The sequence below is a fragment of the Brienomyrus brachyistius genome, chromosome 7 (genome assembly GCF_023856365.1).
Source record: "Brienomyrus brachyistius isolate T26 chromosome 7, BBRACH_0.4, whole genome shotgun sequence".
NCBI lineage: Eukaryota > Metazoa > Chordata > Actinopteri > Osteoglossiformes > Mormyridae > Brienomyrus > Brienomyrus brachyistius.
In genome coordinates, this window is record NC_064539.1 from 28,068,805 (window position 1) to 28,081,160 (window position 12,356).

General features: G+C 40.0%; 1 protein-coding gene across 5 annotated transcripts in view; it reads right to left on the minus strand.

Moving 5' to 3' along the window:
• edil3b (EGF-like repeats and discoidin I-like domains 3b) overlaps nt 1-12,053 on the minus strand; it is a 125,601-nt gene extending 113,548 nt beyond the window's left edge. For 4 of the 5 annotated variants that reach the window (XM_049019263.1, XM_049019262.1, XM_049019261.1 and 1 more), the window contains exon 1: nt 11,604-12,052. In XM_049019263.1, the coding sequence (XP_048875220.1) occupies nt 11,604-11,667 (64 nt within the window). In that variant the 5' untranslated portion in view covers nt 11,668-12,052. Of the gene's footprint in view, nt 1-11,603 lie in introns of all 5 variants that reach the window. The other variant, XM_049019260.1, reaches the window with a different exon arrangement.
• Between the last annotated feature and the right edge of the window lie 303 nt (nt 12,054-12,356).

Below are 12,356 nucleotides of genomic sequence, written 5' to 3' on the forward strand. Positions count from 1 at the left end.
TCCACATTTTCACTCATAAAATGTTGTGAAGATTATGTGCATGAAATTGACTTTAGATAAGCTGCCATTTATTTCCACATATTTAACGGGCTCAAACCAATATCAAGGCAAGAGTAACTCTAACAAAGTGGATGATGGATGACTGAATTGTGAATTTGTGTTTGTGTGCAGTATATTTATTAATGTATAGAATACGTGCCTGAGTGTGTGCGTGTGTAATATACTTAGAAATATACCAAATATATATGGGTGCATATTGCAGTGCAATATGTTTGATCACAGCAAGTGTCTAATGTAAATACCTTCATTAAAATGCACGAAAGCATATGCACCATAATCTGGACTGCTCTCAAATACACACAGAATAGCTTATTCACCCTCAACTACAGTATTGATTGAAGCATTCCAACAATTAATCAAGGGGCAACTTTCTGTGGGAGGGGAAAAACAGAACACATTAAAATGTTTAATTTATTTTCACGGTCACTAGCCAGCATGATTGGAATTTATGACATTAAGACAATTTATAGCTATTCAGCTACTTCCACCCCTGCTCATCTTCAGCTCGCATTACTCGTTCTGTAACAGCGGCAGGCTGATGTCAGACAAACCCAGATTAGCATTTTAGCATTCCTACCACCGTATATGTCTTGCATATTATCTATTCTTTGTGTGTGTGTGTGTGTGTGTGTGTGTGTTTGTTTTTGTTTTGTTTGTTTGAATGTTCATGTATTAATGTTTTGATCTGAAGACCAAAAACGAAACACGAATGGTAAAATGGGGTTTGTACTATGGCTAGACTGCAACAGCAAAGCACATGATCTCACAGAAAGCACACCGGCGACAGTAACTTCAGAGGGGGGGAGAAAACACAACTTTTTTCTGGCACATGAAGAATATGCAAAGCAGCTATTAACAGAGGGAGTTAAACGGAACGATCATCTTTTGTAGAATGCAAAAGAAGATAACAAAAGCATAAAAAAAAAAAAACATCCCACTTCCCGCATTTATGCTCCTGAGATACTACTCTGCTTCTCTGTGAAAAGGATACTGGGAAGGTTATTGAATTTCTCACTAAGGGCACCAGTAAAAACATGCTGGGCGTAATAATTTTTATAAAGTTACACAGTAAACTCATTCTGTGCCTCACACCGGCAACACCTCTCCTGGCCAAGATGAAATAGGAGGTATTGATTTCACTGAATAAAATTACTTTACACAGACAAATTGGGGCTTAAGCTGTAAATGTATAAAAAAAATATGAATACAGACGTCCACTTGAATATGCATGAAAACACTAGTGAAAAAGTCGTAATATACAGACATAAACATGCCTACTTGTGCGCAAAACAGTAAATTGCTTTAGGATGTTTTTTGGACAAACATTACACTTGATTAAAGAAACACCGCAAAAAAAAAAAAAAAAAAAGCAGAATGCAAAAGATTTTAATTCCATGCTAGTCACAACAAACGTGACTATAATACATAATTAGCAAAGCCAACAGCATCTCGACAGAAGCGTTAAAACACCACTTGGTATTCTGTGAAGGTCTCCACATTTATACACCCACAGCACAATCACGTCATAAAGTTGTGTTCATGCCTTTGGACCTTGCAGTTCAATTAAAATCCTAACTGCCAAAGGCATAGTCCAGTTAAGACTGCATGGAGAATGCCTATAAGGCCTGATATGCCCAAATATGGGGAGTAATAGAGGGGCCAACTCGAGGATATTGTCTACGCTTCTGCACATGATTCGCTCCAAGTTTCAAAGAACCCATTAAATGAGTGGTGCTTTGAGACAAAGCCAGCAGCGACATTAACTCGGTTAACTGGGCTCACTTCTAGGGCTACCGTTCCATCCCAGCGACTCGCAAATATCACAGCCACTGATTCACTGATCTTTGATGTCTTTGGTGATGCGAGGTCCACCGAAAAAGGTGGCGCAATCTGAACTTGCTAGGAAGCTGTCAGTTTCCGTTTGATCAACAGATCGATGCAATCAGCATACTGTACAGCAAAAAACTTAAGATGATTACATCCATCCATCCATTTTCCAAACCGCTGATCCTACTGGGTCGCGGGGGGTCCGGAGCCTATCTCGGAAGCAATGGGCACGAGGCAGGGAACATCCCAGGATGGGGGGCCAGCCCATCGCAGGGCACACTCACACACTATTCACTCACACATGCACTTCTATAGACAAATTAGCAACTCCAATTAGCCTCAGCATGTTTTTGGATTGTGGGGGGAAACCGGAGTACCCGGAGTAAACCCCACAATGACATGGGGAGAACATGCAAACTCCACACACATGTGACCCAGGCTTGAACCCGGGTCCCAGAGGTGTGAGGCAACAGTGCTAACCACTGCACCACCATGCCGCCCCTAAGATGATTACATGCTGTATATAGATAATTCATCCATATATTGATTATTAGCTTGCTGGAGGCATAAAGGAGCAAACATAACAATGCTGTATATACTGGTTACCATGGATTCCATTTGCATAGCTTTATCTTTACTTTGATTATTAAGCCTTTTGGTTAAATGGGTTTAGATGAGGGAGGGAACTGTGCAAAGAGAGAAACTGCAATCCAAGAAATAACACTGATCAACATCCAATTCAGCAAAAGAAATACTTTTGTAGTGATGACTTGGACCCTTTGTTCATATTTTAACATTTCAGAAATCATTTTAGTGGCAATCATTTTAGCAGCAATTGTATGCCAATGTTTAAACTTCCTGAAGTTCCCATCTGAATTGAAATACAACTGAATCCAAACCACACAATCCATCCCAGTACACAAAGTGTACCTTAGTTTTGTGTTGCTGATAAAAAATACTTGAGAACCTCTGGTTTATGTAATATGAAGTGCTCAGTATTTCAACAACAATGAATAAGAATCACAAAAATTCAATGTTCAGTAATTTAGTAGCTACAAAGGACATGGAGTACTATTATTACAGTAACTGCTTCACATTCGTGAGGGTTAAGGGCAGAAGTGTGAAAATTCATGACTCATACTAGGCCCTCCCGACCTTAACCCATAACAGAACTGCTAGCCTGAGCGATAACATAAAAAGTCCATTTATTACCAATTTCTAAACAATAATCATAAAATGCTGTGAGGATTATGTGCCTTAGTATTGTACTCCACACTTCGCAAGCCAAAATACTTTATGATTTTCCATCAAGAATTTTCACATAATATACAAGCCAATCAAAGTATGTACAAAGTTAGTACGATATGCACTGGGAGCACTATGTTTTGTACTCTGTATTACAAATGCAAAAGTAACGGCACTAAAAATGTAAAAAGTTAGTGCGAGAAACACGAGATTCGACAGTCACACAGACTGCTAACAGATCAGTAGGGCTGGTTGCCCAGACAAAGATGAACGGCAAACCCAAGGCGACACTTCTAATATTAAAGATACAGTACAGTATGCACATCACACTAACACCACTCAGCATTGCTTATTGGTATCAGCTGATAATACTGTGATTGCAATCTAAATTCATATTGTTAAAAAAAATATATATTTTTAGAGCTTTTCTTATCCGCATTACTGGAAACAGTTTACCTAGAAAGATGCAAAATGAAACATAATCACCATTTTTAACAGAAGAGTAATAATTAATTTTACCTTTTGAAACGAGGATTTGTTGGAAGAAAACTGATGTTTGTTGTCTCTGGGTGTTTATGTCCGTTTGTCCTTCCATGTCAACAATGTGCAAAATTCACACTAAATCCTCTAAAGTAAAAACCATCTATATAAAACAAGACATTCTATTTATTCAATAAAATTGCAAGCAACAAAAGAATACTACTGTGTCCTGTTTTATTCAAGAAAATGCTATGATCAAAAGGTCTCACTGCAATTGAAAGGAAAGCAAGAGCTTTAACTTACTTTGGTAAATAAATTAAAATGCCAAATCTAAAAAGCTTTCAAAGTGGCGCCAGACATTGTTTCTCTCTTTTCAAGTCAAGTTAGATAAAGTGGAATTTATTGTTCATCCATATATGGGTATACAGTGGCACAGGATAACTTTATAACATTCCCCCTGGACCACAATCCCGCACACAGAGAGCAGGTGAGAATAAAAGGGGTTTCGCAATAATGTTACAAAGTGCAAAAGTGAAGGACCAGGCATGACAAAAGGGCCTAAGACAGTACATACATAGTGCCTGAGTATATAACCAATGATGATAAACAATGCAGCAGCATATAAGAGCAGAACAGATGCTACATTTTACTTTCTCTTTATTTGTCCCGCGTCCTGTTTCAATTTCTCCGTGCTACAACCGATCTTTCATATTTCTGATTGTAATAATATCACGTACCTTAATTTATTACAAAGCACATTTCTCAATTGGTTATTAATGTTTAAATCATGATTAAACTATGCTGAAAATCAAAAATATCTGATTTAATGTTGTGTCTTAGTCACTTCGCAGCTTGTGTCCTGGCTATAAGAAAAGAATTTTTACCAGAGACACATATTAGCATTTGCCGGTGATGTAATTTCTACATCAAGATGAATGGTTGTTACTTCCCGTAAATGAAACAAAACTAATGAATAAATGCATCACCTTGGCACACTGAATCTAAGCTGTTTATGTCCAGAGCCCACAGTACAGAATTCCGCCACGATAACACAAATCACTGATAGCCTCGTGACAAAATCTCAATTTATCTACTCAAACTCCTGCTTGCGTCAGTTGCTTAAAACGAAAATCTTTTTGCACCACAGGAAAATCGGCACGTGATTCATCTCGGAAGCAACAAGAAGGAAGAATATTACATAAACCTTCTTTTTCTTTGTCGTACTTTGTCGTTGTTGCCATCGATGTGCAGTGGCTTGAAGCGGTCCTCATTAACAATCACAGCAAGTTAGCTATGTTCCCAAGCAGAACAGTAGAAAGTCCTATAGCAAAGCACTATGGTATGAAATGTGCTCTCTTGGGAAATATATGCTAAATTTCAAAGGAGAATAAAGATGTTAGACTATGTACATTGAAATCAAAGGCGTTGGCAGACACAAGCGCTCATTGTGCAACAGATTTAATCGTTTTCTGTTTTAATTTAGGTGATGAATTACTGTGTTAGGATTCAGTAAGCTATGGTTGTCCAAGGACGAGAGGATTGAGCATTCTGCTGTCTCTGATTCTCCCAGTGTGTCTACGTGTGTGTGCGTTCTTTGAGGGAATGTAGAGTACTGCGCAAAAGTCTTAGGCAGGCAAAGAAAATAATCTTTAGATTGTCCTCGTGTTGGTGTATAACTATGATATTATGCCTGTCAAAGTGTGTCAGCTTAGCCATTTCAGAACCTCTGCTAAAATCATCCTAGCATTTGCAGCGACCGTCCAGTGCAGCCATGTATTCTTTGACTTGGCCACTAGCACACCTCATACAGCTGGTCAATCTGTCACTGACTGTTTAAACAAATATATTTAATTATTTAATTGAGCTGTTGGTGAAATTTAACAAAATCATGGAACGGCTGAGGTGCCCATGAGGAGATGTTGGGGAACTGAAGCGCTGTTCATCTAGCCATCCAACTAGATATCAGTAACCTTTTAGAAAACAGAAGAAAGTATTACTAGTTTTTATCATGTTACTCTTAATTTGCACATGTTCTAATGTTATATTGTCTTTTTTGTTCTAAGCCTAAGTACACTTGCTACCCAGATAAACAGGTTTATACATGTCTTTGGACTGCCTGAGACGTTTGCACAGGACTGTATAGCGTGTCATATACCTGGGCTGTCTGAGAGAGGCGCAGGAGTTTCTAAAAACCCTGCATGAGACGTGAAGTTCTGGGAAAATGAAAAAAAAAAATGAATACAAAAATTTTTAATAATCATTGTTCTTACAGTAGTTCTCACGTGACAGAGTTTGTGTTACAATGGAACATTATCCAGGACAACACATTTTATTCGAACTTACTGATATCTACGCTGGGCAGTTGTATCGTTCGTTTACAAGAGCTAAACCAGTATGATGCTTTACTGAGGTTTTCATCTTGATTCATTTTCATCTTGAAAGATTCCTGGATCTGAAGCGGGTCTCTCGGTAGAAACTGGGAGAACTGGGAGAATAGGATTAACCAGCCAACCAGGGGCTGAGCGGCAGCGTGACGACATGGTGTTCGGCACGTCTTTTAATCGTCCATGATTTTCCATAGTTTGGTCAAAACAGCAAGTTAACTCTGGGTTTGTTTACTTTCCTGAAGTCTAACTAGTGTAACTAACAGCAGGAAGATAAGAAAAGTTTTAAAAATCAAATTTTCGTAACAATATGAATTTAGATTGTAATCATGAATATAATTTATCTGCTGCCTTCATCCAAAGCAACACAGAAGTTTTATTGATTTGCACAGCTGGATATCTTACTGCCATTATCCTCAGAAACCAAGGAATACTGCTGGAGAACCTCTGAGCTTCCTAAATGTCCTTACAACATCACCTGCTGGCCCAGCATGTACACTGAAAAGCATACAGTACATCACCATCAAACCATAATCAACAAGAGGCTCCCACACAATAGAACAGACTCCGGCCTCCAGTGGTGCCTGGTATTACCAGGGTGGCATTCTCCTGTAACCTGTTTAGCAGCAGACGAGCAGACGTTACCTGCAGACGAGCAGACGTTACCTGCAGACGAGCAGACGTTACCTGCAGACGAGCATTGCCCGAGGTTGCCCGGGTTGAAGGGGCATGAATGTCATCTATCATGCTTGTTATTGGCAAACACAAAATCAATGCATCTTGTTTCAAAATCTACCCCCCCCCCCAAAAAAAAAAACTACTTTTGAACATTTAAAATATCTTGTTGATCCAGTTCTTGTCATTTTGTAATACTATTATTAATTGCAATTAATAGTCCATCCCTATTGTTCCATTGTGCATTGCTGGTTGACTTGAGGCTAATCAAAGCAACCATTTCAGTAAAGGTTAACAGCAGAGTACTTTCAGTTTCATGAGAAATGCGATATCCTGACTGACAGTAAGAAGAGACACTTCAGCTATATGCAGTCCTTATGCATGAACATCCTTTGGGTCACAAGGCCAAGTTCGCAACTGTTAGCCTACCTGTTACTCCATAATAACAAGCATTGTCATTTGCTGCAGAAACATCATGCTATCAAACCAAATGCAAGCCAGATAACACAACAAAAAATTTATTTCTAAGCAGTGCTCTGCTATGGCGTTTCTTCCTTGTGATACATACACAAGATCCTGCAAATTTCCTAACTAAGCACACTGAACTGGATAAAAAAAAGACTGGCTTTAGCTCTGTCTGCCCTCGCCAAAGCTTCTGTGCAGTTATTTATCAGAGATATAAAGAAAATGCTGAGATTCTGTCTCCACATTAACTTTTTCAACAATGTTTAGAGCTTCACACAAAGTTACTGAATAAGATAAGAGCAGAGAAACGCATCCCCTGGGTACACTCACTTCTTCATTTCGCAAATAGGAAACATTTAGGTGGAAACTGTCTGTGCGGCAGAAATTGCACTGTAGCCCTCGGAAATGAAACGGCTTCCTGGGTCCTTTAGTAAAGGCCACGAACATCACACAAGTATGGTTTTGTCATACCTACAAGAGAAATAAACTGACTCCTCCCAAAAAGGGTTCACCTGTTGCTGAATAGCACCGAATAAGTAGTTACAACCGTTGTATTGCTTTTTCAAAGAACCAACTTAGTAGGAAAAATATTAAATTAATATCATGGTGAGCAAATATGACAATATTTGTGATATCTGAAACACTGAACACATTATACGAAGATAAGTAAATTAATATGACCCTTATTCTTATTTGCTGTATATACTGCATAATGCACTAATATACACACTATGTTATGCAATAAAATAGCTGACAAAAATGTCTCTATCAGTAAAACTGCAAGAAAACTGCTCAGCCTCTCATTGTCTCAACAATCTGAGCTGTGCCAGGAAACAGATGGTCAACAAAACGGTTCAACATGAGAGAAGCTCCTCGCCCTAAACTGATTTATGACAAGGCCACAGAGGGAAATGCGCACGGCCATTAGGAAGTTTCAGGGGAAGAGGAGAGCAGATTTGCCCTGGGCACTGCCTCGTAGCTTCCATTTCCACACAAACACAGCAAACATAGCTCAGGGGCACTACTTATTTTATTTTATTTACTAGTCTGTTTGTCTGTCTTTCGGTCTTTTATCCAGCCCGCATTACCAGCCCCATCCTGTCAGCCCATTCTGACACCTCAGAAACTGTGAAAATCTCCCACGGTCATTAATTTGCTTCGCTCACATCTCACCCCGCTGTACTCGGACGACAACGCTGCACATGCCTGAAGTACACGTCACAAAAGCGTGCCTGGAAACATACAAATGACAATCAAGATTGTAAATGATACATTAAACTGCGCTGGGCACGGATGACAGCGAGGCGGGTGACAGCGAGGCGGGTGACAGCGAGGGCGTGAAGGATCATGGTCAGATGATCCAGCAGCTGGAGTCTGGCCACTGAGATGGAGCTGATGCCGGCTTCTGTCAGTATAATGGATCATTATAGCACATTCATCCGTTCTCTACACACCATTTTAGGCCAAATATCTGACGATCTGTTGACTAAGAGCCTGATGGAACGACAGCTAATGTCCACCCTAGTCCAACACTTACATGACACAACATGATTCATGGGTCTGGGTTGAAGAAGGGGGCCTACTTTTAAAGACACAGTAAAAGACACAGTCAGTGATTTAATAACTAATGTCAGACTGCAAACTTTACTAATCATTTATGTTGTCTTTTCCTTCTACTTAATGAAAGCTATCAGTGGACACATCCAGGCCAAGGTCAGGTTATATGTAGGAGACGCCTTAGATGTCAGGTGTGACCAGGGGCGCTGCTAAGGATTTTGGGCCCCATGAAAAGAATCTTGACAGGGCCCCCAACACAGTTTATTGGGGGCTTCTCTGGGCCCCCTCTCAGTCATGGGCCCCGAGAATTGTCATCGTTTACCCCCCCTTTACAGCGCCCCTGGGTGTGACACTACTCGTTGCTCCCCACACATGTGTATCACTGACAAAACTCCCAAACAGGAAATAATTCACAGGATCACACAACAATTAGTCTTCCATTATTCAATGTATCTACAAACTACCACACGAAAAACAGAATTTCATAAGCTACTTTTTGGATATGTAGGCATATGGGACGTAGGCAGCCGGTAGGGAAGCTTATATGGAAAAAAAATCATTTAAGGAAAATAGTTTTGTTCCTTTTTTAATTGCATTTTTAATGTAAAATATGTTTTTAAAATACTTTGTTTATTAAAAAAATAAGTAAAGGTATGTTTGTGGTAATATTGCATCAAGAGGTTTTGAGTCAGAAATCAGCACTCAAGGGGTTACGCAGCCACACCGCCCACAGAGGTAACTGCTTTCAAAGATGCAAAGATGATCTCCTCCATGCTTACCTTTCCAGCAGGCAGCTGTGCGGATACAACGTTAGACTCCAGAAAAGACAAGCTGTTAGCGGCAAATGGGGCACCTGCTGAGTCCATCAGCAAGGTGCACGTGTTCCGTACTCTGGATGAAACTTTAGTACAATTTGTAAAATGTATGGAAATGTAAGAGTTTTTTTTTATCCTTATTGATGATACAGTTACAAAATAACAGTGTATTGCCTGGTCCTGAAAAGGAGATCGCATTTCTGACGTCATCACAGCTCATGCACCTGAAGCGGACGGTGAACCTTAGTTGTCTCTCGAGACCGGAAACTCTTGTTAGGAAGAATCCCCACCAAGGACAAGGTGTAGTGAAGGTATTGTTTGCAGCGTTGAATACACCCATGAACGGAAAACAGAGCTGCATGGAATAAATCCATTTTACATTCTGAATTGTGCTTTTGCCGATGAGTTGCTTGATCTCCTCGTCAACAATTCACCAATTTACCCAATGGCCAACACTCAGTTCTACAATGTTAATTTGTCAAGTGTCCTATAAATACGTTGTCCTTTGCAGGAACTACTTACAAACTATGCATGCCGGACATAAATGCGATGTCTTAAAAATACATAAACACAGTCCCATTCTGTCCATCTCGCAGTCATAAAAACAAGCATGGCAGAATATTAGGCTGTAAGATGTGAGGGGGCTGAGCAGGTGTCGCTCGCACTGTGTAGCCTCTGAAACAAGCTTAAAGCCATTCAGGCAGAGGAGCCACAATGCTGCGTGACACGCGCGCGCACAGATAAGTGGCCTTTGCCGATGCGTTGTGTGACAGCAGCTGCACAGCTGGGCTCGCCCACAAACGCTTGACAAATAGCAGACCGCCTTATAGTCATGGATTACACTTCATGAATGAAAAGCACAGAATAACTCTGACAGCTATGATCTGTAAGCAGCATAAGTTATTTATTTCTTATAATATTCCAAATCTAATGGGAAGCCTTGAACAACGGAACATGGAATTCTATATGCAAATTGCATACATTACTAAAGGGGAAAAAACTAATAACAAATTATTAATCATATAATTTTACGAGAGCTGAGGAGTGTTTAAATATAACACTATTTCTATGAAAAAAAACTAAAATGTTAATTATTTAAATAACTTACAACATGCATATTTAGTATATATGTTCCGTTTACTTAACGATATTCCCATGTGAATAAGTAACGTCGGACAGTGCATGTAAAATTACTTGTAAGTGCAATATTATGTACATTTACATTCCCTTCTCTTCGTGTTCCCATTGTATGTTAGTAAGTATTGCCCTCGCACGCTTCTTTTAATACTGACAGCGTATTGCTATCCAGCAAACTGAGCAGAAACATAATGACCTCATAGGTATCTTACAACAAAAGGACTTTCAAGATCACAGAGCCTATTCCGGGTCCAATAACAAGATTAAAACACTAGCAACGCATTAATATAACTAGCATAAAATAAGACAGTGATTTGGTTATGGTTTTATCAGTTATCGTAATAAATTAATTTATAAAATCTTAAATGCGGGTTAATCTGATTAGCATTAGCAGGCAGGCTAAACAAGAGATTATACTGGATTATACTGGACGTATTAGCAATCTTCAAATACCGTTCCCTAGTCGTTAATGCAAAGACGCATATTAAGTATACATCTGTGAATATTAATTGCCCGGTTAAGGTTACAGAAGTGCAGCCAACAGCCTACGTACGACGCTAGATCTATTTCTAAAAGGACGGATGCATAATAGTTTCCTTCGAGCGGTATAACAACATTACATTTATATAGCCTATCCATATATATCGCAGAAATATTTTATTTATAGGGCTTCTACAATATAAAATTCAGCTCCGTTTTTTCCGTTGTACGCTCCAAATATCAATATAGACGAAGCTCGTGTATTATGCTAAAACTTGTCACAATTCAACGTTTATTTATAAAATACTAAGATTAGCAAGCACTTTTTGACACCGTGGTAGGCTATCGATACACCGTGGTCCGAAATTGACACGATCGATAAAATGAACGGCATAGAAAATGCGACTAATTCCCCGATCGCTTGAGCGTTAATATTGTTTTATAAGCCGGAAAAAGTGAGTAATCGCCCGGCACTTACCTTGGGCTTGCTGCGGGACGGCAGCGTTTATGCAGAGGATGAGAAAAGCGAATAGGGGTCCCATTCTTTCATTAAACAGCAGGTGCCAGTTCCTCGCTTCCGTGAAGGGGTTAAAAAAAATAAAAAATAAAGCAAACAAACTAACAGTGGGGGGAGGGGGGAAACTTGCCGCTGATGATCCCGAAAGTATTCCCCAAATCGGTCCTGTAGTCCTTAGTAGAGGAGAAGAGATACGCAAGGATACCTGCTCCGATAACTGCTGTCAGAAGTGATGCTGCTTTTCCCTTCACTGCAGTGGCGCACAATGCGATGCATGTAAGGATTATTCTCGGGACGCAATTAGGCAAAGGCTGGCGGCAGACGGAGCCGTGCTCCGCTAGAGTGACAGCGCTCCGACTGCGGCGCAGCCCCGGCGATGGAGATACCCAATGCGCCTCCCTACACGTGCTCCTGCTGCCAGTGTGCAAAGCAGGTCCGGGGCCAGCGGGGTGGGGCTTCGGATACCTTATTCTCTCACGTATATAGTCAAAGGCACAATCAGAAGTGCGCAAGAAAAAGGGACGGGCAAAAAAAAAGTGTGTAATGTAATCATCCTGGAAAATCTTTAGATCTCTTTTAACGCTGCATTTTATTTTATTTTTTTTCAGCGATTGGAAATGTTCAAGCATATGTGCTCGATGTAAATCCACAGTATAACAGTGAGAAGTCAATTGGCAATGCTGAGCCACGCAGCTACACCCCCCCGAGGATTCA